The following is a 21,948-nucleotide window of genomic DNA, read 5'->3' as shown; positions in this document are numbered from 1 at the left end:
AGCAACGCTGACATTTGTTGTGTATTTAAAACTATGTCGGTGCCTTATTTGTTGCTGGTTGTACATTCAATTTGAATTTTACATGCAAAATCATGAATGAACAGTAAATATCATTTTGTACTCTCCATGCTTGTGGTGTGCTGTAGATATAGCACTATAGAAATGCTTTGTACACTATACTACACTAAAGGCAACCTACAAAACACCCAGCAAAGAAATTCAAACAGAGAAAACAACTTTCATTCATTTTACAGACGTTAAACTGCCAGCTTTGGGACTGGCGTTCTAGCAAGGGTGGCATCATGCATCTTGATTTACAAAGGACTGTAACACACAGGTGTATTTTATAAGAGCAAAACAATCCGTAAAACTGGAATAAATAAATACAAATAGATAAACTTTGATAGGGACACTAGGACCCAAGCTGTAGTTTTCATTTTCTGTTGGAGAGTGAGTGCTTTGTCATTGCCACACAGGAAAATAGGTTACACAACCATGGGTGTTATTTTTCTAGTGCTTTATGTCATCCTTATTTTCTGTAGCTTCAGTGTAATTAATACCCCTTTAACTAGGGTTTAGACTTTTTTTTTTTTATTTATTTTGTGTCACCACGCAGATTACTGTGCTGCTCAGGTTAGATCTTCTGCAGAAGAAGCTGACATCAGCGCTTTGGAAGTCAATGTTTTACAACACCAGTTAACCACTAAAACGAAATACAACTGTGTTCTGCTAAAACATAATTAAGCTTTATTTGACACAGGTCATCAAACATACCCACCCTGTTTTTGTAAATTTGTCACAAACAGGTTTACACCTACCCTCCCAATAAAACAGATTGGATAAATAGAATGAAGAATACGGTTATGAGGAACCCTAGAAAATGAGAGAACAGCAGGGGATGGGACAGCTTGTAGACATCTTGCTTATTGAAATCGTGTGTTTTTTAAGAGGGGCGTTCGTGTAGTGAGTAATACCAAGATATACAGTATTTATTTATTTTTTTAAATGTAAAACTATGAACGATGTACAAACAGCACCGTTCACCCAGAATGCTCGTTGATTTGTTTGAGGAATTGGGAGGAAGTGTTCTTGTCCACACTGGAGATGCAGAGTCCTGTGAGGTTTCTGATTGGCTGGTGGCAAATCCTAGTGTGAAAGAGCCAGCAGAGTCAGAGCCAGAGCAATGGCTGCCGCCAGGGGGCTCTCACAAGCCAGAGAGGCACTCGCTGAGGAACACAAACAAAAGCATGTGGGCTAGTTGGGTGCTGTTCTGAAAAACGACACTTACTTTTGTATCTGTCTTTTGTGAATTGCCCATATCTCCCCTCGTCACAGCTTTTAAAACAGATCTTTACATACTATACTTGCTAGGATACAGTGCTAATGCTTAAAATGTACTGTGACTCCCTATGCTTTTAATAAACAGCGCCATACAAGACTGGACCCCAATAAAAACCAGTTAGCACCATGACAGGAAACGGGAAACCGAATTCCTGGTCCACAGTGTGAAGTAGCTCCTCTGCCCTGTGTTTTCTGTAGTTCACATCATTATTAGCAGTGATGAGCAGTTGCTTCCTCTGAAGCAAGGTTGTATAGCCATCCTGTCCTCAACACCAAAGCCCTGTAGATAACAGTGATTAAAACACACAATGCCTACGACTTACCTGACGTCAAAGGGGCAGAGGTAGGGGTAACCGTAGCTCCAGAGTTCTCGTTCAAAGCAAGTGCTTTGGTCGTGTCCAGCGATGCCTTTTGTTGAGATGACACAGCAGCTAAGTTTTCAGTGCCAAGAAATCTCAGTTGGTCAATGGTCAGGGTCTGCAAAAGCAGGCACAGTGTTGCTGCTTCAGAGACTGATATGCAAAGTTGTGCATCATCATCAAGCTATCTGACTCTAACGGTCCCGAGTGAGTTCAGAACCACAAAACAAGCTGTTTGCTAGCTAACCCCAGCAATTATATATATATATATATATATTGCTGGGGTTAGCAAATTATATATATATTGCAAACCATGATACTTACTTGAAACACAGCAGGAGGAATAAGGGACACAGCCTCAGGTGTAATGTATGACATCTTCTCTTTGCTGATGGCACTAAATTCAGCACTGGTTAGCGCAGCTGGAAAACACAAATGCAGAGACGTTGTTGTAAATTGAAGATACTTACTAATGGCAGGTGGTGTGGTCGGCTAGCCATTCACATCGGAGGCCTGGGTTACAACCTGGCTGAAGTTTGAAATGGTTACAAGTTGAAAGCTTGGGGCTGATCACTCAGATGGCCCCCCTACCTGTTAGGGTTCCGATGTCTTGCATTTGAACCGTGGTCCAGGCGCTGGGAGCTCCGAAGGCTTCCACAGCTTTGTTCTTTAACGCTGTCAGGACTGGCAGGGAACACTTCAGCTTTCCAATATTACTTGCAGCGGAGCTGGGAAACGAAGGGAAACACGACGACTTGAAATGACCCTCGAGTAATGCTGCACGATCTGACTCCCGGAAGAGACCAGGTCCTCATAACTGCATAATAAATCTCACAGTGAAGTTACTTTCACAGCACTATCGGATTACAGCCAAATGCAATCTAAAACTATAGGTGGCTAGGAATGTGTGATAAACGTTAGGTGCAAAGTGAAGGCGGTTAGCACATGATCAGTGCTTCAGGCTTCTTGAACGAGGGCACCGCATTCTAGTTTCAGATGATCTGAAATGGATAAAAAGCAATGCATCCATCGCGGAAACCACCCCCATATGCCCAGCGGCTCACTCAAGCTTCTGTCTGTCCACATCGCCATGCATTCTCCCTGTGGGCTCGAGACCACCCCCGTGGCTCACCTGTACTCTGCAGCAGAAACGGCTGCTATCTGCTCAGGGGTGAAAGCGCACAGGAGGTAGCCCAGCGCCAACAGATCTTTGCTGAGCAAGGTGTTCGACGCATTGGATTTCAGGAAGTTCTCAACAATCTGCTTAGCCGTAGCTGCCACTGTTGCCTGCAAGATATAAGACTGCATTGATTGGAAATGTTTCCCTTCAGGTTTTCAAATGTACCTTTCCCAGGATTCAACTGAATTACTAGGTTAGCTACAAGATGGTTGGGGGTGGATACGGTGCTATTTATACAGGATTTAGTTAAAAGTTTATATGACTAATAATGGAAATCGGTTCGTTCCATATTTTTAATGCCCTAGGTTCCTGATAATGTCCCCCTGTACTTACGTCACTGCTCCAATCCTGGTACTTTCCGATTGCTGCCAGCGCATCGATATTTGGAGTTGCAAAGTAAGTGTTGATCTCAGCTGCTGTGAAAGCCACCGTGATTCTCTTTAGCCCAGCAATGTCATTGTTGGTGGGTGTGGGGTACGCCTATTGAAAGAAACACAGATGCTATTAGTGCTTCCTTTACAGCTGAGCTATATAAACACATTGGGGATATTGCTGTTTTCCTTTTTTCGATTCAGATTTCTCAGATCGAGTTCAGCATGTGATGTGATGTGATTGAACGTGGTTGTGCCGTTGCCTGGCTATTCATATTGTAATGAACTGAAACGCCATTGAGAGTCCCAAGCTGCGCCCTATCAATATGCTGTATTCCATACCATTAGGGCCACAGTCTTCAAGGCAGTCAGCTTCTCCATAGGAAACGCAGTGATATCCCCCAGGATATCGACAGTCTCCTTAAACGTGTCATTGGACAAGCACCCCAGCTGGTCAACAGTGAGGGCGCTGCTTGAACTGCCCAGCTCCAGGATGAGGTCCTTTGTGGGGATGGTAATGCCAGAGCATGTGAGGGCTGTGGAACACACAAAGAAAATACATTACAGAACAGTGTATTCTACTTCACATTACAACATCGGGATCCCTTCTGACAGTGTACCACAATGAAGGAAGAGCAACGTTCAATAAAGCATGGATAAGCATTTTCAAGCCAAGCGAGATATGACAAAGCCTATGTTGGAGTACTCTGGTTTACATGTAGGAGACTGCAGTAAACAGAAAGCAAATAGAATGCTTTAGAATATCACTGAGCATGGTAGTGCGAATCTGCAACTTGTCTGTATATATAAAAAAAAAATCATAACTAATGCCAACAGCCAGAGAAAGGAAACATGCACATTTTATTTCACGAACAGCTATTCAAATGCAGAACTTCTGCAGTTCAACTGAAGCTCTTGATCAGCAGTTTAGAAAATGTAGTTCAATTGAAAACGCAGTTCTGAAGAGCTCAAGTACTGTGGCCGTTAGATCCAGCATTACTGCGTTATGCATTGTTTCACTACCTTTCCCCAGGTATAGCTGACCTGGAATGGTCTGGGCCAGGTGTAGCTCTAGTTTCCACTGACACTCAAGACCTGGAACGTGCAAGTGCTGTATTGTATCTCGGTGATATACAAGCAACACATAGCCACTCCTGTACGTACCTCTCTTTCTCCTGCTAACCTTGAAAAATAAATTAATCACTATTTTGCCGAATGAGCTCTTCAGACTTGTCACGTCAGGAGTGAAGTTCACATCTGCAGGTACAAACCCCTCCGGTTCCTTCACCTGAGACAGAATGCTTTTCAGGGTTTCTTTCAGGTCAACCTGAAGTATAAAAGAACAAAGTGTGAATATGGTGGGCAATGTGGTGCGTGTTACCTGCAAGACAACGGTCAGGTAATCTAGAACTGAAGATCAGGGCCACCAGTGCCTTATCAAATGCACCTGAACAAAATGATGCACTCTTGGAAGCTTCTAATCGTTCTTATTTGACAAATAAAAGTTTTTTTTTATTATTCTTTTGCACATGAGGCTGTTAAGAGACACTTACAGACGCAGATAACTTGTTAATCTCACTCTCATTAAACAGAGAGGCAAGGGTCTGCAGCTCGTTCACGGTATCAAAGGTCCAGGTTTCGAAAGCCCTGTTTGAAGGAAACAAATAGAGATGAAAATCCTGCTTTAGAAATCCACAACAAGTTTTGGTTTTTGCTCTACTGAGAAGAGACATTCAGAGAAAGGAGGATTTCGGTATGACCACGTGATAAACAGATAACAAAAAATGTGATTTCCTTGACAAGACCCAGTTAGATGAAAACCCAACATCTGATTGAAGTTGGCGTGGCGCCCGCTCATTTAAGTCAGGTTTTATTTAATAGTAACCCATGTGTGAGTCTGAAGCCCCTGATTGCTCTGAGGATTTGAACAGCCTGCTCTTACCCGTATGTGTCAATGATCTTGGTGCGAAGGGAAGCCTTCACGTCTCCTTCAAACTTGCCACATCCTCTCAGCTGATCTACAGCCTCCTTCAAATTGTTGTTGCTCAGCTTATCAATCTCCGCTGGGCCAAACATGCAGAGTACGTTCCCAAGCTGGTTGACTTGGTTGGCGGTCAGCTTGTCAGTAGAATTGAAGCTCTAGAAAGAAACACGATGAAGCCTAACTTCCATACAGCCTAGCAGCCTTCCAGGGCATACCTTATTTATGAATACTGTCCGAAGGTGATTTGAATATTTCAGTATTTCAGGTCAAGACAATGCCTAGGATTTACCTTTTAATCCACATGCAGCTTTTGCTGGAGGAATCAGAGAAATGCATGACCTGTTATATGTGTTACTAGAAGTTCAGCATACCGTGATGCAATGGGAATTGGTATAATAATTCTTGTTTAAGAAAAGCCATATCTTAGTGGCGTGCCGGTACCTTCACATTTCGGATTACACCCCTGTAGCTATGGAGTCAAAGCAGGGGGGCTTGAGCTCCCCCAGATCAACTACGACAAATACAACACCAAGAAGTACCGCTACTTCTACGGCTGTGGCTTCAGACACCTGGTGGGAGACTCCCTTTTAAAGATGGACATCGAGACCAAAGAAATGAAAGTAAGTGTACTGTAGTAAAAAAAAATACCCGCACCCCAGAATCAACATTTGAGTTCTTGCAACATCACAACATGTTATGGGGGGGCACGGTTGAAAGTGCTTGCTGTTTGACATATGAAAATGAAATATTTTACCCAGATGTGGAAGGAGCCTGGATTCTACCCATCAGAACCAGTCTTTGTTCCAGCGCCTAATGCAACAGAAGAAGATGAAGGAGTCATTTTATCAGCTGTGGTCACGCCTCAACAGGTAAGAGCTGCAGTCCCTCTCCCACACGACCCTTTTTATTTAAAGTCATCGTGGCTCACAAAATAAACTCCAGCTATGCTTGGATTGAAATGCAAGTCTAAACAAGAATTTAAAGCAAAGGCTTCAGTATATGGTTATAAAACCGAGGAGGAGGTAGTGCTAGTGGCACAAACATTTTGCACTGCTGGCATCCCTTTCCAGAGTAACTGTGTGCTCCACAGACGCGGGGTTCCTTTGGCGTGGCAGTAACGTTGAATGTGCTGTTTGTTCCCAGGAGAAGAACACCTTCCTGCTGGTTTTGGATGCCAAGTCCTTCACAGAGCTAGGCAGGGCAGCAGTCCCTGTGAAAATGCCTTATGGCTTCCATGGGGTTTTTGCTTCCAGTAAGCAGTAGATGAACTGAAGGAGATTTCCTGGCAAATCGGAGGAGAGGAGGTCGCGACAAAACATAACGAAGGAAGCGAGCAAGAACATGATGTCGGTACGGACTTGCTGGAACACTGCAGAATGAGGATCCTAGTTAAAGGAGTTCTGAATTCTGCTCCCCTGGTTAGCTCTGCTTTCGTGTGTGTGTTATATATATATATATATATATATATATATATATTTTTTATATATTATGGTATACCTGATGGTGCCAATTATCAAAGTGCTTTTTTAATTTTTTTTTAAATAGAATAGATAAATGTCTTGCAACTCAACACTACATCCCTAGCAAACATTTTAAGCAACCCTGGCAGGGATTGTGTGTATTAATCCACAGCTGCCAATATGTCATGAACAATTGCAGGTGCTGATTTCATATTTTATTTCATAATTTTTATTGTTAGTTGTGTTTTTTTTAATGAAATGCCTTTTATAGATTTACATTACTAAATAAAATGAAGTGGAAGTACCAGCAAAATATCCGATGTATTCATTTATACAAGAGCCACCTCTGTTCATTAAAGTAGACCACTGTGTCAACCCAAATCCAGTCACTGCAATTCATTCTGTGTTAAAGATGGCACATAAATTCTTTCCAGTTTCAGGATTCCAGTGGTACAAATCTCACAGGCTTTGTGCAGTTCACTACATGTGAATAAGAAGTGTGATCTAGAAGTCTCCACTGCATGAACCAGTTTAAAAAAAAAAAAAAAAAAAAAAAAATGCAAGTGCCTCTTGATACCTTTTCACAGCAACACTGACATTTGTGTATTTAAAACTATGTCGGTGCCTTATTTGTTGCTGGTTGTACATTCAATTTGAATTTTACATGCAAAATCATGAATGAACAGTAAATATCATTTTGTACTCTCCATGCTTGTGGTGTGCTGTAGATATAGCACTACAGAAATGCTTTGTACACTATACTACACTAAAGGCAACCTACAAAACACCCAGCAAAGAAATTCAAACAGAGAAAACAACTTTCATTCATTTTACAGACGTTAAACCGCCAGCGTTGGGACTGGCGTTCTAGCAAGGGTGGCATCTTGATTTACAAAGGACTGTGACACTCAGTAACACACACAGGTGTGTTTTATAAGAGCAAAACAATCCGTAAAACTGGAATAAATAAATACAAATAGATAAACTTTGATAGGGACACTAGAACCCAAGCTGTAGTTTTCATTTTCTGTTGGAGAGTGAGTGCTTTGTCATTGCCACACAGGAAAATAGGTTACACAACCATGGGTGTTATTTTTCTAGTGCTTTATGTCATCCTTATTTTCTGTAGCTTCAGTGTAATTAATACCCCTTTAACTAGGGTTTAGACTTGTTTTTTATTTATTTTGTGTCACCACGCAGATTACTGTGCTGCTCAGGTTAGATCTTCTGCAGAAGAAGCTGACATCAGCGCTTTGGAAGTCAATGTTTTACAACACCAGTTAACCACTAAAACGAAATACAACTGTGTTCTGCTAAAACATAATTAAGCTTTATTTGACACAGGTCATCAAACATACCCACCCTGTTTTTGTAAATTTGTCACAAACAGGTTTACACCTACCCTCCCAATAAAACAGATTGGATAAATAGAATGAAGAATACGGTTATGAGGAACCCTAGAAAATGAGAGAACAGCAGGGGATGGGACAGCTTGTAGACATCTTGCTTATTGAAATCGTGTGTTTTTTAAGAGGGGCGTTCGTGTAGTGAGTAATACCAAGATATACAGTATTTATTTATTTTTTTAAATGTAAAACTATGAACGATGTACAAACAGCACCGTTCACCCAGAATGCTCGTTGATTTGTTTGAGGAATTGGGAGGAAGTGTTCTTGTCCACACTGGAGATGCAGAGTCCTGTGAGGTTTCTGATTGGCTGGTGGCAAATCCTAGTGTGAAAGAGCCAGCAGAGTCAGAGCCAGAGCAATGGCTGCCGCCAGGGGGCTCTCACAAGCCAGAGAGGCACTCGCTGAGGAACACAAACAAAAGCATGTGGGCTAGTTGGGTGCTGTTCTGAAAAACGACACTTACTTTTGTATCTGTCTTTTGTGAATTGCCCATATCTCCCCTCGTCACAGCTTTTAAAACAGATCTTTACATACTATACTTGCTAGGATACAGTGCTAATGCTTAAAATGTACTGTGACTCCCTATGCTTTTAATAAACAGCGCCATACAAGACTGGACCCCAATAAAAACCAGTTAGCACCATGACAGGAAACGGGAAACCGAATTCCTGGTCCACAGTGTGAAGTAGCTCCTCTGCCCTGTGTTTTCTGTAGTTCACATCATTATTAGCAGTGATGAGCAGTTGCTTCCTCTGAAGCAAGGTTGTATAGCCATCCTGTCCTCAACACCAAAGCCCTGTAGATAACAGTGATTAAAACACACAATGCCTACGACTTACCTGACGTCAAAGGGGCAGAGGTAGGGGTAACCGTAGCTCCAGAGTTCTCGTTCAAAGCAAGTGCTTTGGTCGTGTCCAGCGATGCCTTTTGTTGAGATGACACAGCAGCTAAGTTTTCAGTGCCAAGAAATCTCAGTTGGTCAATGGTCAGGGTCTGCAAAAGCAGGCACAGTGTTGCTGCTTCAGAGACTGATATGCAAAGTTGTGCATCATCATCAAGCTATCTGACTCTAACGGTCCCGAGTGAGTTCAGAACCACAAAACAAGCTGTTTGCTAGCTAACCCCAGCAATTATATATATATATATATATATTGCTGGGGTTAGCAAATTATATATATATTGCAAACCATGATACTTACTTGAAACACAGCAGGAGGAATAAGGGACACAGCCTCAGGTGTAATGTATGACATCTTCTCTTTGCTGATGGCACTAAATTCAGCACTGGTTAGCGCAGCTGGAAAACACAAATGCAGAGACGTTGTTGTAAATTGAAGATACTTACTAATGGCAGGTGGTGTGGTCGGCTAGCCATTCACATCGGAGGCCTGGGTTACAACCTGGCTGAAGTTTGAAATGGTTACAAGTTGAAAGCTTGGGGCTGATCACTCAGATGGCCCCCCTACCTGTTAGGGTTCCGATGTCTTGCATTTGAACCGTGGTCCAGGCGCTGGGAGCTCCGAAGGCTTCCACAGCTTTGTTCTTTAACGCTGTCAGGACTGGCAGGGAACACTTCAGCTTTCCAATATTACTTGCAGCGGAGCTGGGAAACGAAGGGAAACACGACGACTTGAAATGACCCTCGAGTAATGCTGCACGATCTGACTCCCGGAAGAGACCAGGTCCTCATAACTGCATAATAAATCTCACAGTGAAGTTACTTTCACAGCACTATCGGATTACAGCCAAATGCAATCTAAAACTATAGGTGGCTAGGAATGTGTGATAAACGTTAGGTGCAAAGTGAAGGCGGTTAGCACATGATCAGTGCTTCAGGCTTCTTGAACGAGGGCACCGCATTCTAGTTTCAGATGATCTGAAATGGATAAAAAGCAATGCATCCATCGCGGAAACCACCCCCATATGCCCAGCGGCTCACTCAAGCTTCTGTCTGTCCACATCGCCATGCATTCTCCCTGTGGGCTCGAGACCACCCCCGTGGCTCACCTGTACTCTGCAGCAGAAACGGCTGCTATCTGCTCAGGGGTGAAAGCGCACAGGAGGTAGCCCAGCGCCAACAGATCTTTGCTGAGCAAGGTGTTCGACGCATTGGATTTCAGGAAGTTCTCAACAATCTGCTTAGCCGTAGCTGCCACTGTTGCCTGCAAGATATAAGACTGCATTGATTGGAAATGTTTCCCTTCAGGTTTTCAAATGTACCTTTCCCAGGATTCAACTGAATTACTAGGTTAGCTACAAGATGGTTGGGGGTGGATACGGTGCTATTTATACAGGATTTAGTTAAAAGTTTATATGACTAATAATGGAAATCGGTTCGTTCCATATTTTTAAGGCCCTAGGTTCCTGATAATGTCCCCCTGTACTTACGTCACTGCTCCAATCCTGGTACTTTCCGATTGCTGCCAGCGCATCGATATTTGGAGTTGCAAAGTAAGTGTTGATCTCAGCTGCTGTGAAAGCCACCGTGATTCTCTTTAGCCCAGCAATGTCATTGTTGGTGGGTGTGGGGTACGCCTATTGAAAGAAACACAGATGCTATTAGTGCTTCCTTTACAGCTGAGCTATATAAACACATTGGGGATATTGCTGTTTTCCTTTTTTCGATTCAGATTTCTCAGATCGAGTTCAGCATGTGATGTGATGTGATTGAACGTGGTTGTGCCGTTGCCTGGCTATTCATATTGTAATGAACTGAAACGCCATTGAGAGTCCCAAGCTGCGCCCTATCAATATGCTGTATTCCATACCATTAGGGCCACAGTCTTCAAGGCAGTCAGCTTCTCCATAGGAAACGCAGTGATATCCCCCAGGATATCGACAGTCTCCTTAAACGTGTCATTGGACAAGCACCCCAGCTGGTCAACAGTGAGGGCGCTGCTTGAACTGCCCAGCTCCAGGATGAGGTCCTTTGTGGGGATGGTAATGCCAGAGCATGTGAGGGCTGTGGAACACACAAAGAAAATACATTACAGAACAGTGTATTCTACTTCACATTACAACATCGGGATCCCTTCTGACAGTGTACCACAATGAAGGAAGAGCAACGTTCAATAAAGCATGGATAAGCATTTTCAAGCCAAGCGAGATATGACAAAGCCTATGTTGGAGTACTCTGGTTTACATGTAGGAGACTGCAGTAAACAGAAAGCAAATAGAATGCTTTAGAATATCACTGAGCATGGTAGTGCGAATCTGCAACTTGTCTGTATATATAAAAAAAAAATCATAACTAATGCCAACAGCCAGAGAAAGGAAACATGCACATTTTATTTCACGAACAGCTATTCAAATGCAGAACTTCTGCAGTTCAACTGAAGCTCTTGATCAGCAGTTTAGAAAATGTAGTTCAATTGAAAACGCAGTTCTGAAGAGCTCAAGTACTGTGGCCGTTAGATCCAGCATTACTGCGTTATGCATTGTTTCACTACCTTTCCCCAGGTATAGCTGACCTGGAATGGTCTGGGCCAGGTGTAGCTCTAGTTTCCACTGACACTCAAGACCTGGAACGTGCAAGTGCTGTATTGTATCTCGGTGATATACAAGCAACACATAGCCACTCCTGTACGTACCTCTCTTTCTCCTGCTAACCTTGAAAAATAAATTAATCACTATTTTGCCGAATGAGCTCTTCAGACTTGTCACGTCAGGAGTGAAGTTCACATCTGCAGGTACAAACCCCTCCGGTTCCTTCACCTGAGACAGAATGCTTTTCAGGGTTTCTTTCAGGTCAACCTGAAGTATAAAAGAACAAAGTGTGAATATGGTGGGCAATGTGGTGCGTGTTACCTGCAAGACAACGGTCAGGTAATCTAGAACTGAAGATCAGGGCCACCAGTGCCTTATCAAATGCACCTGAACAAAATGATGCACTCTTGGAAGCTTCTAATCGTTCTTATTTGACAAATAAAAGTTTTTTTTTATTATTCTTTTGCACATGAGGCTGTTAAGAGACACTTACAGACGCAGATAACTTGTTAATCTCACTCTCATTAAACAGAGAGGCAAGGGTCTGCAGCTCGTTCACGGTATCAAAGGTCCAGGTTTCGAAAGCCCTGTTTGAAGGAAACAAATAGAGATGAAAATCCTGCTTTAGAAATCCACAACAAGTTTTGGTTTTTGCTCTACTGAGAAGAGACATTCAGAGAAAGGAGGATTTCGGTATGACCACGTGATAAACAGATAACAAAAAATGTGATTTCCTTGACAAGACCCAGTTAGATGAAAACCCAACATCTGATTGAAGTTGGCGTGGCGCCCGCTCATTTAAGTCAGGTTTTATTTAATAGTAACCCATGTGTGAGTCTGAAGCCCCTGATTGCTCTGAGGATTTGAACAGCCTGCTCTTACCCGTATGTGTCAATGATCTTGGTGCGAAGGGAAGCCTTCACGTCTCCTTCAAACTTGCCACATCCTCTCAGCTGATCTACAGCCTCCTTCAAATTGTTGTTGCTCAGCTTATCAATCTCCGCTGGGCCAAACATGCAGAGTACGTTCCCAAGCTGGTTGACTTGGTTGGCGGTCAGCTTGTCAGTAGAATTGAAGCTCTAGAAAGAAACACGATGAAGCCTAACTTCCATACAGCCTAGCAGCCTTCCAGGGCATACCTTAGTTATGAATACTGTCCGAAGGTGATTTGAATATTTCAGTATTTCAGGTCAAGACAATGCCTAGGATTTACCTTTTAATCCACATGCAGCTTTTGCTGGAGGAATCAGAGAAATGCATGACCTGTTATATGTGTTACTAGAAGTTCAGCATACCATGATGCAATGGGAATTGGTATAATAATTCTTGTTTAAGAAAAGCCATATCTTAGTGGCGTGCCGGTACCTTCACATTTCGGATTACACCCCTGTAGCTATCGAGTCATCCCAGTCTCTTACCATGCAGGTCTTGATGTAGTTGAGAACTTCTTCCCTTCTCTTTGAGCTCTTACCCAGGAGTCTATGCTCAGCCTTAGCAAAGACTGAGACGACAAAAGTGCAGTTGGCTGTTGGTACAGCCTCTACATCCTTAAAGGACCTGAAACAGCATCAGAGGGTGAACTGTATTAACTGAGGAATGAGACGCTGCGTCAAACTGCTCTGGACAAAGGTTTGGCATCACCCTATGAGTTCAATGAAACCTGCTGGATAACATTACGTTAACATTTGGAATTACATACCGCTTTGTAGTTTCTCCATATACTTAATGAAAAACTGAAACAAATTGAGAGATGCGACATTTCTAAATCTAACATGAAATACTGTACTACTATTACGGCTTCTGGTAGACTTTTGCAGTATAATTTTGTAGTTTCTTTAATTACAAGATGAATGATCTAAATTATGTTCATATAGTTTATTGTTTTTAATTATGTCTCAGTCCTAACATGCTAGGTGATGCAAAGCTTCTGGCCATGGCTGTACACTCACTCAGCTGTGTACCAAATATTAACATTATGTTGTACGACTGTCTGCTCAGGTCATCCGATTCATAAAGGTGGCTCTGATTCTAGATCTGTCATCAAGCCCACAAAACAGCAGAGCAGAGCTCAGGAGTCGGACATGGCTTCCTTGCGAATGCTGGGACCATGACTCACTTTAGGTAGAGTAGATAATTGGAGGGAATTTTGCTGATTTCATCCGAAGTTATGGTGGTGAATGATTTAGCTGTCTTAAAATAAGCAGTACTGGCACAGCGGATCTAGAGGGTGAGAGCAGAACACTTATTATGGACAAGACTATTTAAAGTGCAAGCAATCACTAAACGCAAATACATCTCCATTACATTTCACACAAACCCCTCCTTGAAGCTGTTTAGAGGATGGTGACATCACAACAACTCAAACGCCAACACAGGGAGTGAACGAAATGACATATCTTATACACAAAATACCAGAAGAGACACCCTGCACACCACGTGCTAACTTATTACAAATCACACGACTCAAGAGCTTTAGCATGGACAAATGTTTTTTCTTTTCTTTTTTTAAAACATAGCTTTTATCAGTCCAGAATCAACAGCCACAGTCCCTGAAGAATAACGTGTAGGCCTACAGGTGTTGTGTCATGCGTGAGACTGTTTATTAAAAACAAAAGTGCTTTTCTGTTTGCAATTTCGGTAACATTGACTCTGGAGAAACTAGTGTTGAGTTCATCAAAATTTAAAGAAAGAGTGAAGCTGATAAGGGGATCCATTTTACAAAAGGTAGCAAGCATGTGTGTTTTTTGTTTGTTTTGAATATTGGAATCAGGAGTGGTGTTCTAGGCACGGGATGGCATCTGTACACAGGATAAGAGGAACTGGAATTTTGGCAAATACTGCACTGTGATTGGTTGATTTCTGATATGTGCTTTATAATGCACAGTGGTTGATCATATGGCCAGTTTATCAAGAACTTACAGATACACACACAGACACACACACACACACAGAGACCCACCTGATCACGAGAAAGAGAGTCGCTGGCAGATAGGGCTTCCAGGCTATCTACTGCCATGCCAGTTATTTGTTCACATGTTATACCTTGTGCAGCGCGTCCAAGTTTCCTTCAACAGAGAATAAGAAATGTAGGCTTGTCATATTGCACCTGTTTGTACAGGTAATATAGGCTACTATAAACCCCACCCATCTCCTCGACTGTAGCCAGAAAACAGTAGACTTGAACTCACTTGAAGTCCTCAGTGGTCTTCAGATTCGAGAACGCCTTTGCCATGACAACCAAAGCCTGAAAAGTTAACAAAACCGTTTTACAGAATTATTTCCTTGAACCCGTACACTTGAATCTGCCTTACTGCTTTCACACTTTCATGAAAAAGAGTTCAGGGATTGCTCCATAGCTTTTGGAACTGGTCTGAGCAGTGTCTGGTACAAATATCTGTGTGATTTTACCTGCCCCTTGTTCCATGGCATTTTCCCAAGCAACTCGGTGCTAAGCGCACTTGCTTCTTGCAGCTTTTTAGTCGTCATTTCTGTGATCAGTGCAGGAGGGAGAATGGACAGAGCTTCATTGGCAGACTTCGTTTTCAAGAACTGAGAAGGAGAAAGGCACAAGAAGCCTGGTAAATCTTTATTCACATTTAGAACGCTCATCCTTATTTTGATGGTTCAGTAAACAGGCTGGAAAACTTACTAAATGGCTTTTTTTTTTTTAAATCTCCTATTTTTTTTTATACTCAAAACTAACTGCCTTTTCTTTTTGATCTTTTTTTTTTTAAATTCCAATTTTATTAAATGCTCTTTCAACTGGTCTGTTTTTACAAACTAGCTTTTTATCTGAATCTTTTCAAATTCTGCAATTAAAAACACATTTTGTATCTCTTTTTTAACTTCTGTTTTTATTACATATTGCATGAAACTATTTTTCATTTAATGGTTGAATTGTTCATTTTTTTGTATGTTTGAAGCGTGTAACAGGGCGGAGGCTGGGCATGAACTGGCAACCCTGCATTCATCTGCATTCGTGGTTCTAGAGCTTTTAACCTCCTCTCATCTCACCGACCGGGGACAGAATCCTTAACCGCAGTGCATCACACAACACTGCCAGTGACAAGCACTTTGGGATCCTTGTGATCAAAGCTGCTATAGAAATGTGACTTGTATTGTATTGTATTGTATTGTATTGTATTGTATTGTATTGCAACGTACTGAAAGCACAAGCGATTTCTTCTGGAGTGGCTCCATGGCTGCTGTTGAAGCTGCAAAACTGGAGTCTGCAAAGGCAGTCGCAAGAGCTGCGGCTGGGATACTTCCTAGAGCACTGGAGTCCAAAGCACTGGCCAGCTTTCCCAAACTTGCAACGTTCCCTTTGCTAATCTGTAAACAAAGGGAAAACCTCAGCAAAGAGAAGAAGAAACGCCAGACTAAAAACATGTGCAAAGAGGGTCCAGTCATATAAGGCATGCTTTTTTTTGGCAGGGCAACTTCTCGATCACCATAGAGTTCACACTAAAAATTTCTAAAAAAAAGCATTCCTTACAATATCGGCTACTCCAGCAGCCTTTAGCAGGGCTTCCTTCTGGGATTTTGAAAAGCCTTCTATTTTGGAAAGTGTACTCAGCGATCCCACCACAGCCTCTTTGCTGAGGCTGGCTAACTGTTTCATCCCCAAGCCAGCTGCTGCATCTCCCAGCTCACCCAGCTGAGAGGAGTTGAAGCTCATGACGTTCATTGACTTCGTTAGTTTCTGGTACACCTGCACAGGAGAGAGGTTAGCAGGTTACACAGAGCGCAGAGCTCGTCCCATTCCTGAGTATTTGATATTTTGTGACAGTCAACCTTTTTGTAAGCAGGGTTTGTTTTAAATGAAGTGCAGAATTGTTTCAATAACAGCACACACAAGATTAGTTTGCAGGTGTGCTTTTGTGAGTGAAGTCCACTGTCCTTTTGTTATTGCACATGAGTATTTTATAGCTCCAGCAGGCTTACGTTTTTCACATCCCCTTTGCAGTTCTTCAGCAATTCCAATAATTTGTTCCTCGAACTATCTTCTAGCAGGTTGGCATCTACTGGATAGAGACAAGCCAGCTGCCCAAGTCTGGAATCAGAACAAAACAACACTACAAACAACCCCAGTAACAGCGATTGCATTTGAACTGCGCTGTACAGAGTATAGAGTCTCCTACATGCTTACCAGACTGTTTCATAGCTCTTTTTTTATGTACAGAAAATATTTAAATGATTAAAACATGATTTATTTCAGGACAAAAAACTTCAGCTGTAAGTTTATATATATTGAATTGAAATATGAATAGTTATACTTACTTTGCAATATTTGCTGCCTTTGCTACATCAATGCTGCATTTCTTGAGCCCAGTGAAAAAGACATTAGCTTGTGCAGGGTTTAGGTCGTAGAGACTTCTCCAGAGTTCATTGGAAGAGTTAAAGAAAGCACAGAGCTGCGGACATCAACAAGAGAAATCAGTGCAACTTTGAAAATACTCAGACTGTCTTCATCACATTCTGACAAGCAGCCAACTCTGCATGCAAAACTTTTGTTGTTTTTTTCCTACAGTTTAAACTTCCTTAAACTGTGCATTGTGTATCTCCAAACACCGCTTGTTAGGAAGCAGAGCGAGATATTGTTTCCAGTCTTTAGATTTGAAGATAGTCAATGAAGCAATTACTCACGGGACTGCTTTCCATGTCTGCCAGAGTCTTCAAGGAGGAAAGAGGGGCCTGCAGAAGAAAACGGTCCAGCAAAGCCAACTGCTCCACAGTCATCCAACTGCTCCCATTGGCTGCACATGAAAGAGGCAATGAAGCGGTTTCACTCTTCAAAATATCTGACATGAATTATTTGAAACTGGGCAAATTCAATGAGATGGAACTGATCTGTCATAAAATAACTATAAGCTAATTACTGGAGAAGAACAAAGCAGCACTCACAAAGGGTACAAGGTGACTATGACAGGGCAGCAGTGTGGAGTAGTGGTTAGGGCTCTGGACTCTGGACCGGAGGGTTGTGGGTTCAATCCCCAGTGGGGGACACTGCTGTTGTACCCTTGAGCAAGGTACTTTACCTAGATTGCTCCAGTAAAAACCCAACTGTATAAATGGGTAATTGTATGTAAAATAATGTGATATCTGTATAATGTGAAATAATGTATAATGTGATATCTTGTAACAATTGTAAGTCGCCCTGGATAAGGGCGTCTGCTAAGAAATAAATAATAAATAATAATAATGAAATCAACACAGATGTGCCTCATTGGACTGCTTTGAGAAGAAGCCGGTGGAGAGTTAAATCAGCCAGACCAGAATTATATTGGAATGTGACTAGAGCGAACCTCTTCTCTTTCAAAAGCGGGTCATGCCTCAAAATGCTAGTTTTGATATGAAGAATCGTATTTTTGATATAAAACCTACGTATCCAGCCACACTGATGAGAACTCTTTTCACAGCAGTAAGACGCGACACAAAGGCGCTGTGCTGTCTGTATTTCAGTGTAAAGTTACCTGGTTTCGGATTCAGTTGCTCTATCCACAGGAACACAGCGTGTCTGGAGCCAGCGTCAAGGATATCATACACTTTGTCCAGTTCAGCCATTCTAGGGAACAAACAAATCAGCCATCGTGGAAAACAAAGTCTAAAGACACCTGCAAATATGAGCACTTTGATTGATCTTTGCAACCATCACCTAAAGTCAAGCAGACATCCGGGTGTGATGCATGCTTTGGTTTCTTGAGCAGGGGTGTACGTGGCTCTAATACTGTAATGGGGGTAGGGTAGGAGGTTAATATATAAAGCCCCTGTTGACTTCACTGAAGTAGATGCTCCTTTAGCTAGCTAGGTAGAGGGAGGCAGTGCTGACCTCTTGCACGATCTACTTACAGTTTCATTAAATTGGCCTTGTTGGTTGTATTGCTGAATGTCTTCACACAGGATTCAGAGAGGGAAGGGAGCTTGTCTGTGTTGGCCGAGAGGAAAGGCGTGATATCTGCTGATGCAGCCAGCTTGGTTGCTAGTTCAGCTTCCCATTCTGTGCATTTTTTAGGACCTGGAAATCGACAAAAAAGTCGGGGTGTGGTGAGAAAATGCTCTTTCAATTTGTAATTGAAAATCGATTGTCAATTTAAAGGCAACTGAGTGGAAATGATGGATTTTTTTTTTTTTTACGTTCCCCATAGATGGCATCCAGCTTTCACTCCCTAAATGAGCAAGCTCATCTTTCAACAACATTCAAAGAGTTTATAACGAGTCTCACTGGAGAGGGGGTTGGGGTGTCAATTTAAATCCCAGGCTAGGCTATCATTTCACTGCAAACTATATTGTACTGAACTTATACAAAATAGGGAGGCAGGGTCTTAAAAGAAATGGGCAAACAGGCTGAAGAACTGTTCTCTTACCAGGTATTGTAGTGGTAGGGTTGGGTTTAGGGCCAGAGGTAGCAGCGGGTGTAGATTTAGCATTCACTGTAGTTGCAGGTTTAGCAGTCGCTGTAGTTGCAGATTTAGCAGTAGCTGTAGTTGTAGATTTAGCATTCACTGTAGTTGCAGGTTTAGCATTCACTGTAGTTGCAGGTTTAGCATTCACTGTAGTTGCAGATATAGCAGTAGCTGTAGTTGCAGGTTTAGCATTCACTGTAGTTGTAGGTTTAGCATTCACTGTAGTTGCAGGTTTAGCATTCACTGTAGTTGCAGATATAGCAGTCGCTGTAGTTGCAGATATAGCAGTAGCTGTAGTTGCAGATTTATCAGTAGCTGTTGTTGCAGGTTCAGCATCTGCAGTTGCTGAAGGGGTAGCAGCTGCAGCAGTAGTTGCAGGGTCAATAGTAGATATATCTGATAATAGAGAGAAATAAAAATACATTTCAATGACTTTATTTTGGGAGTCAGGGAACACTTTTGAAATCCACTCTCAGCCAGTGGTTTGGTCACGATGGAAACAAACCAGTTTGATTTCAAATCGCTTTCAATTCAGTTCCGGTGGCAGAAGGAAATGCAGCATAAAGATTATCCTGGAAGCGAGACAGCTTGCTTTTCAATATTCTTTTTTTGAATCCATGAATCCATTCAAAACTAATAAAGTAGGATCAATTAAAGGACTGCGCTTACCCGCTGATGACATCATCAGGCAAAATGAGAACATGAGCGCAGAGTTGAGCACAAAAAGAGCGGACTGGCCCATCACTGCAATCCGAGTCTGACACAACTCTCCTCCTAAGAAAGAAAAAGGATTTCGAAAGAGAAAGCAATATAAAAAGGGCTCATTAGTCTTGAAAATCTGCAGACAATTATTAAATCTAACTAGGTAAACATTCAAATGGCTCATTTCTGTAATAATCTGTCCGCCTACAATACTAATACCTGCCCTGTCTGTGGTGTTTACTGCAGTAAATACCATGTGGCTACTTGTCTAAAATGTATGCAGGATACTTCATGCTTCCAGTTAACCACTGATTTACAACTCTAATGCATTATAATGATCACACATAACCATTACAATAATTAGAACCATGGCGTTATACTTCAGTGTGGTATTCAATAGGACTGAGCGACACTGCACCTTTCTATCCTATATTTCCCTTTGTAAATTATAGTCATCAACACATGTCTTCAATTAACTGGAAGATTTTGAACCTGCACGAAAACAATCAGCAGTCAGTAATCTAAGGTAAAACTTACTATAGACCAACAATTCAGCTAGGGTACTGAAGTCTTCAGACAGAAGGTAGTAGACGGTCTTACCTGTATGGGTGCTACTGGACCACCTGCAGATTTCTTCCCTGCATTCTGCTTCTGTATTTAAACCCATAAGGGGGGGGGGGGGGGGCTCCTCCTTGCGACACGCCCACACGCTTCAAAAATAGAGGAAGCATCTCTGTGAGGGAGTCCTGGCTGCTGTAACCTGGATCCTTGGATCCTCACTTTGTTTTTACATAACAAAGAGGCCAGCAAAACAGCATTGTATCCATGGTGTACCTGTAACTAACAGCCTGCAACCAGTCTACTCAGCAGGCACCATTCCAGAATCAATCGGAAAAAACACTAAATAATAATGTAAGGATTAATGCACACCCAACTGTACATGCTAATGCTGGAATTCCATCAGTTGTAAATGGTGGGAACAGTTTGATGATTTTCTGACTTGTAAAAGAGATCCTTATTTAAAAATGGAAAAAAAGGAAGTAAAGAATAAATCGCCCCCAAAAGAAAAAGAGATTCTTAATATCAAGTGACTTCTCTGTAAAATAAAGGAGAACGCATTCGTGTTTGCAAATCACTTCAGCTTTAACTTTCGCTGCGTTTTCTAGAATTTGAATATGTTTTTTTAAATGGGATATCATGAAAAATACGTGAACATGATTTAAATGAGCGATCAGCCCCTAAGCACAATGCTACCCCTTATACGATCTATCTATAACCAATGCCAGATGAAGGCTCGGGTCTCCAGAACTGGGTTTGTACAACAGTGACTGGCAAAAGCACCTATCACACTGAATGCCAAGGGGTCTAATAGAAAGCCAGGAGGTTCTTTGCCATGCTGGGTAGAATAACATGTCACTGAATAAGGAGTCCAGACATTTTCCAAATAATGTTGTCCTTACAATCGGTGAAGAGACAGCTAGTCAGGTACAGTCAGCAGCGCACTCTCTAGTGCTTTTATAGTTTACTTTCTGGTACAGGTGCTCAGTGCCAGCTCTGAAATACATTCAGATAAGGTTTGATAAGGATTTTTAAAATGTTCTTATAACACAGCAAAAGATAATTATCAACAGCAGCATTTCACTATGCTTGCCCAGTTCCTTTTTGATTTCTTTGGGTGCACAGCTATACTGTATATAAGGGTTCGTGACAACAGGTGCCAAAGACTATCATTAGCATTCATTTGCGTGTGTGTGTAATGCATTTCTCCATAATGAATGTCAACTATATTTCGGTGTCATCTTCATTGCTGGTGACGCTGCAGTTTTTGTTGTTAGTAACAACTCATTTTGAATCCACGTAAATCTGTAATACAAAAGGTATAAAGTGTGTGAGTGTGTAGTTATAAGCTGTGGTGAAAACTACAATGGTTTCTAACAACAAACAAAGTGTTGAGCTCCCAACACAATAGACATCTCCATTCTTTGCTCATTCCTGAATGATTGCTAGGTTACTTTTTGTCTGTTTCATTTGACAAAACTAGACCCAAACAAATAAACAATACAACCCATTATGGAACGAAAATAGATTTAAATCTATTGACAAATGTAATGCAGTATACATTACAAAATGTATTATGCAGTATATGCCGATATATTGAAATCTGTTTTCGTTCCATAAGGGTCTTCAGCGCTCTGAGGGTGTTTTGTGCCTCACTTTGACATGTTTTAGTTTTACTCCTTTCAAAAGTAGAAT

The 21,948-nt window shown here is 41.9% G+C and overlaps 3 protein-coding genes across 3 annotated transcripts; 1 reads left to right on the top strand and 2 right to left on the bottom strand.

The window, feature by feature from the left end:
• Positions 1 to 724: 724 nt before the first annotated feature.
• On the bottom strand, positions 725 to 5,654 carry LOC131707212 (otoancorin-like). Its single transcript, XM_059009434.1, has 10 exons — positions 5,194 to 5,654; positions 4,805 to 4,898; positions 4,416 to 4,578; positions 3,594 to 3,787; positions 3,214 to 3,360; positions 2,833 to 2,987; positions 2,292 to 2,428; positions 2,025 to 2,122; positions 1,665 to 1,818; positions 725 to 1,226 (listed from the first exon to the last, which is right to left on the bottom strand). The coding sequence occupies exons 1-10, from the start codon at positions 5,325 to 5,327 to the stop codon at positions 1,147 to 1,149; spliced, it is 1,356 nt and encodes a 451-aa protein (XP_058865417.1). The 5' UTR covers positions 5,328 to 5,654; the 3' UTR covers positions 725 to 1,146.
• LOC131707231 (carotenoid-cleaving dioxygenase, mitochondrial-like) lies at positions 5,326 to 7,008 on the top strand. The gene is made up of 4 exons (XM_059009489.1): positions 5,326 to 5,332; positions 5,647 to 5,855; positions 5,994 to 6,104; positions 6,379 to 7,008. Exons 1-4 carry the CDS (start codon positions 5,326 to 5,328, stop codon positions 6,496 to 6,498), a joined length of 447 nt encoding a protein of 148 aa, XP_058865472.1. The 3' UTR covers positions 6,499 to 7,008.
• Positions 7,009 to 8,003: 995 nt separating this feature from the next.
• On the bottom strand, positions 8,004 to 20,316 carry LOC131707210 (otoancorin-like). Its single transcript, XM_059009430.1, has 25 exons — positions 20,296 to 20,316; positions 19,663 to 19,767; positions 18,955 to 19,389; positions 18,440 to 18,605; positions 18,064 to 18,155; positions 17,237 to 17,346; positions 16,871 to 17,004; positions 16,535 to 16,643; positions 16,086 to 16,301; positions 15,755 to 15,922; positions 14,999 to 15,139; positions 14,779 to 14,834; positions 14,550 to 14,655; positions 13,707 to 13,810; positions 13,009 to 13,147; positions 12,473 to 12,669; positions 12,084 to 12,177; positions 11,695 to 11,857; positions 10,873 to 11,066; positions 10,493 to 10,639; positions 10,112 to 10,266; positions 9,571 to 9,707; positions 9,304 to 9,401; positions 8,944 to 9,097; positions 8,004 to 8,505 (listed from the first exon to the last, which is right to left on the bottom strand). The coding sequence occupies exons 2-25, from the start codon at positions 19,733 to 19,735 to the stop codon at positions 8,426 to 8,428; spliced, it is 3,468 nt and encodes a 1,155-aa protein (XP_058865413.1). The 5' UTR covers positions 19,736 to 19,767; positions 20,296 to 20,316; the 3' UTR covers positions 8,004 to 8,425.
• Between the last annotated feature and the right edge of the window lie 1,632 nt (positions 20,317 to 21,948).

Source organism: Acipenser ruthenus, chromosome 39 (assembly GCF_902713425.1).
Source record: "Acipenser ruthenus chromosome 39, fAciRut3.2 maternal haplotype, whole genome shotgun sequence".
Lineage (NCBI taxonomy): Eukaryota > Metazoa > Chordata > Actinopteri > Acipenseriformes > Acipenseridae > Acipenser > Acipenser ruthenus.
Note: the sequence above shows the minus strand (reverse complement) of the source record. Positions and strands in the feature narration are given on the sequence as shown.

What these genes read in the sequence shown, in the direction of transcription:
- LOC131707212 (XM_059009434.1), bottom strand. Translation starts at nt 5,327, where the DNA reads ATGTTTGGCCCAGCGGAGATTGATAAGCTGAGCAACAACAATTTGAAG. An exon ending in TGAAGACTGTGGCCCTAATG is followed by an intron (nt 3,361 to 3,593) that starts GTATGGAATACA and finishes TTCTTTCAATAG; the next exon opens with GCGTACCCCACACCCACCAA. An exon ending in ACCAGGATTGGAGCAGTGAC is followed by an intron (nt 2,988 to 3,213) that starts GTAAGTACAGGG and finishes TATATCTTGCAG; the next exon opens with GCAACAGTGGCAGCTACGGC.
- LOC131707231 (XM_059009489.1), top strand. An exon ending in TCGAGACCAAAGAAATGAAA is followed by an intron (nt 5,856 to 5,993) that starts GTAAGTGTACTG and finishes TATTTTACCCAG; the next exon opens with ATGTGGAAGGAGCCTGGATT. An exon ending in CTGTGGTCACGCCTCAACAG is followed by an intron (nt 6,105 to 6,378) that starts GTAAGAGCTGCA and finishes GTTTGTTCCCAG; the next exon opens with GAGAAGAACACCTTCCTGCT.
- LOC131707210 (XM_059009430.1), bottom strand. Translation starts at nt 19,735, where the DNA reads ATGGGCCAGTCCGCTCTTTTTGTGCTCAACTCTGCGCTCATGTTCTCA. An exon ending in AATTATCTACTCTACCTAAA is followed by an intron (nt 13,148 to 13,706) that starts GTGAGTCATGGT and finishes ATGCTGTTTCAG; the next exon opens with GTCCTTTAAGGATGTAGAGG. An exon ending in AAGATCATTGACACATACGG is followed by an intron (nt 12,178 to 12,472) that starts GTAAGAGCAGGC and finishes TCCTTCAAACAG; the next exon opens with GGCTTTCGAAACCTGGACCT.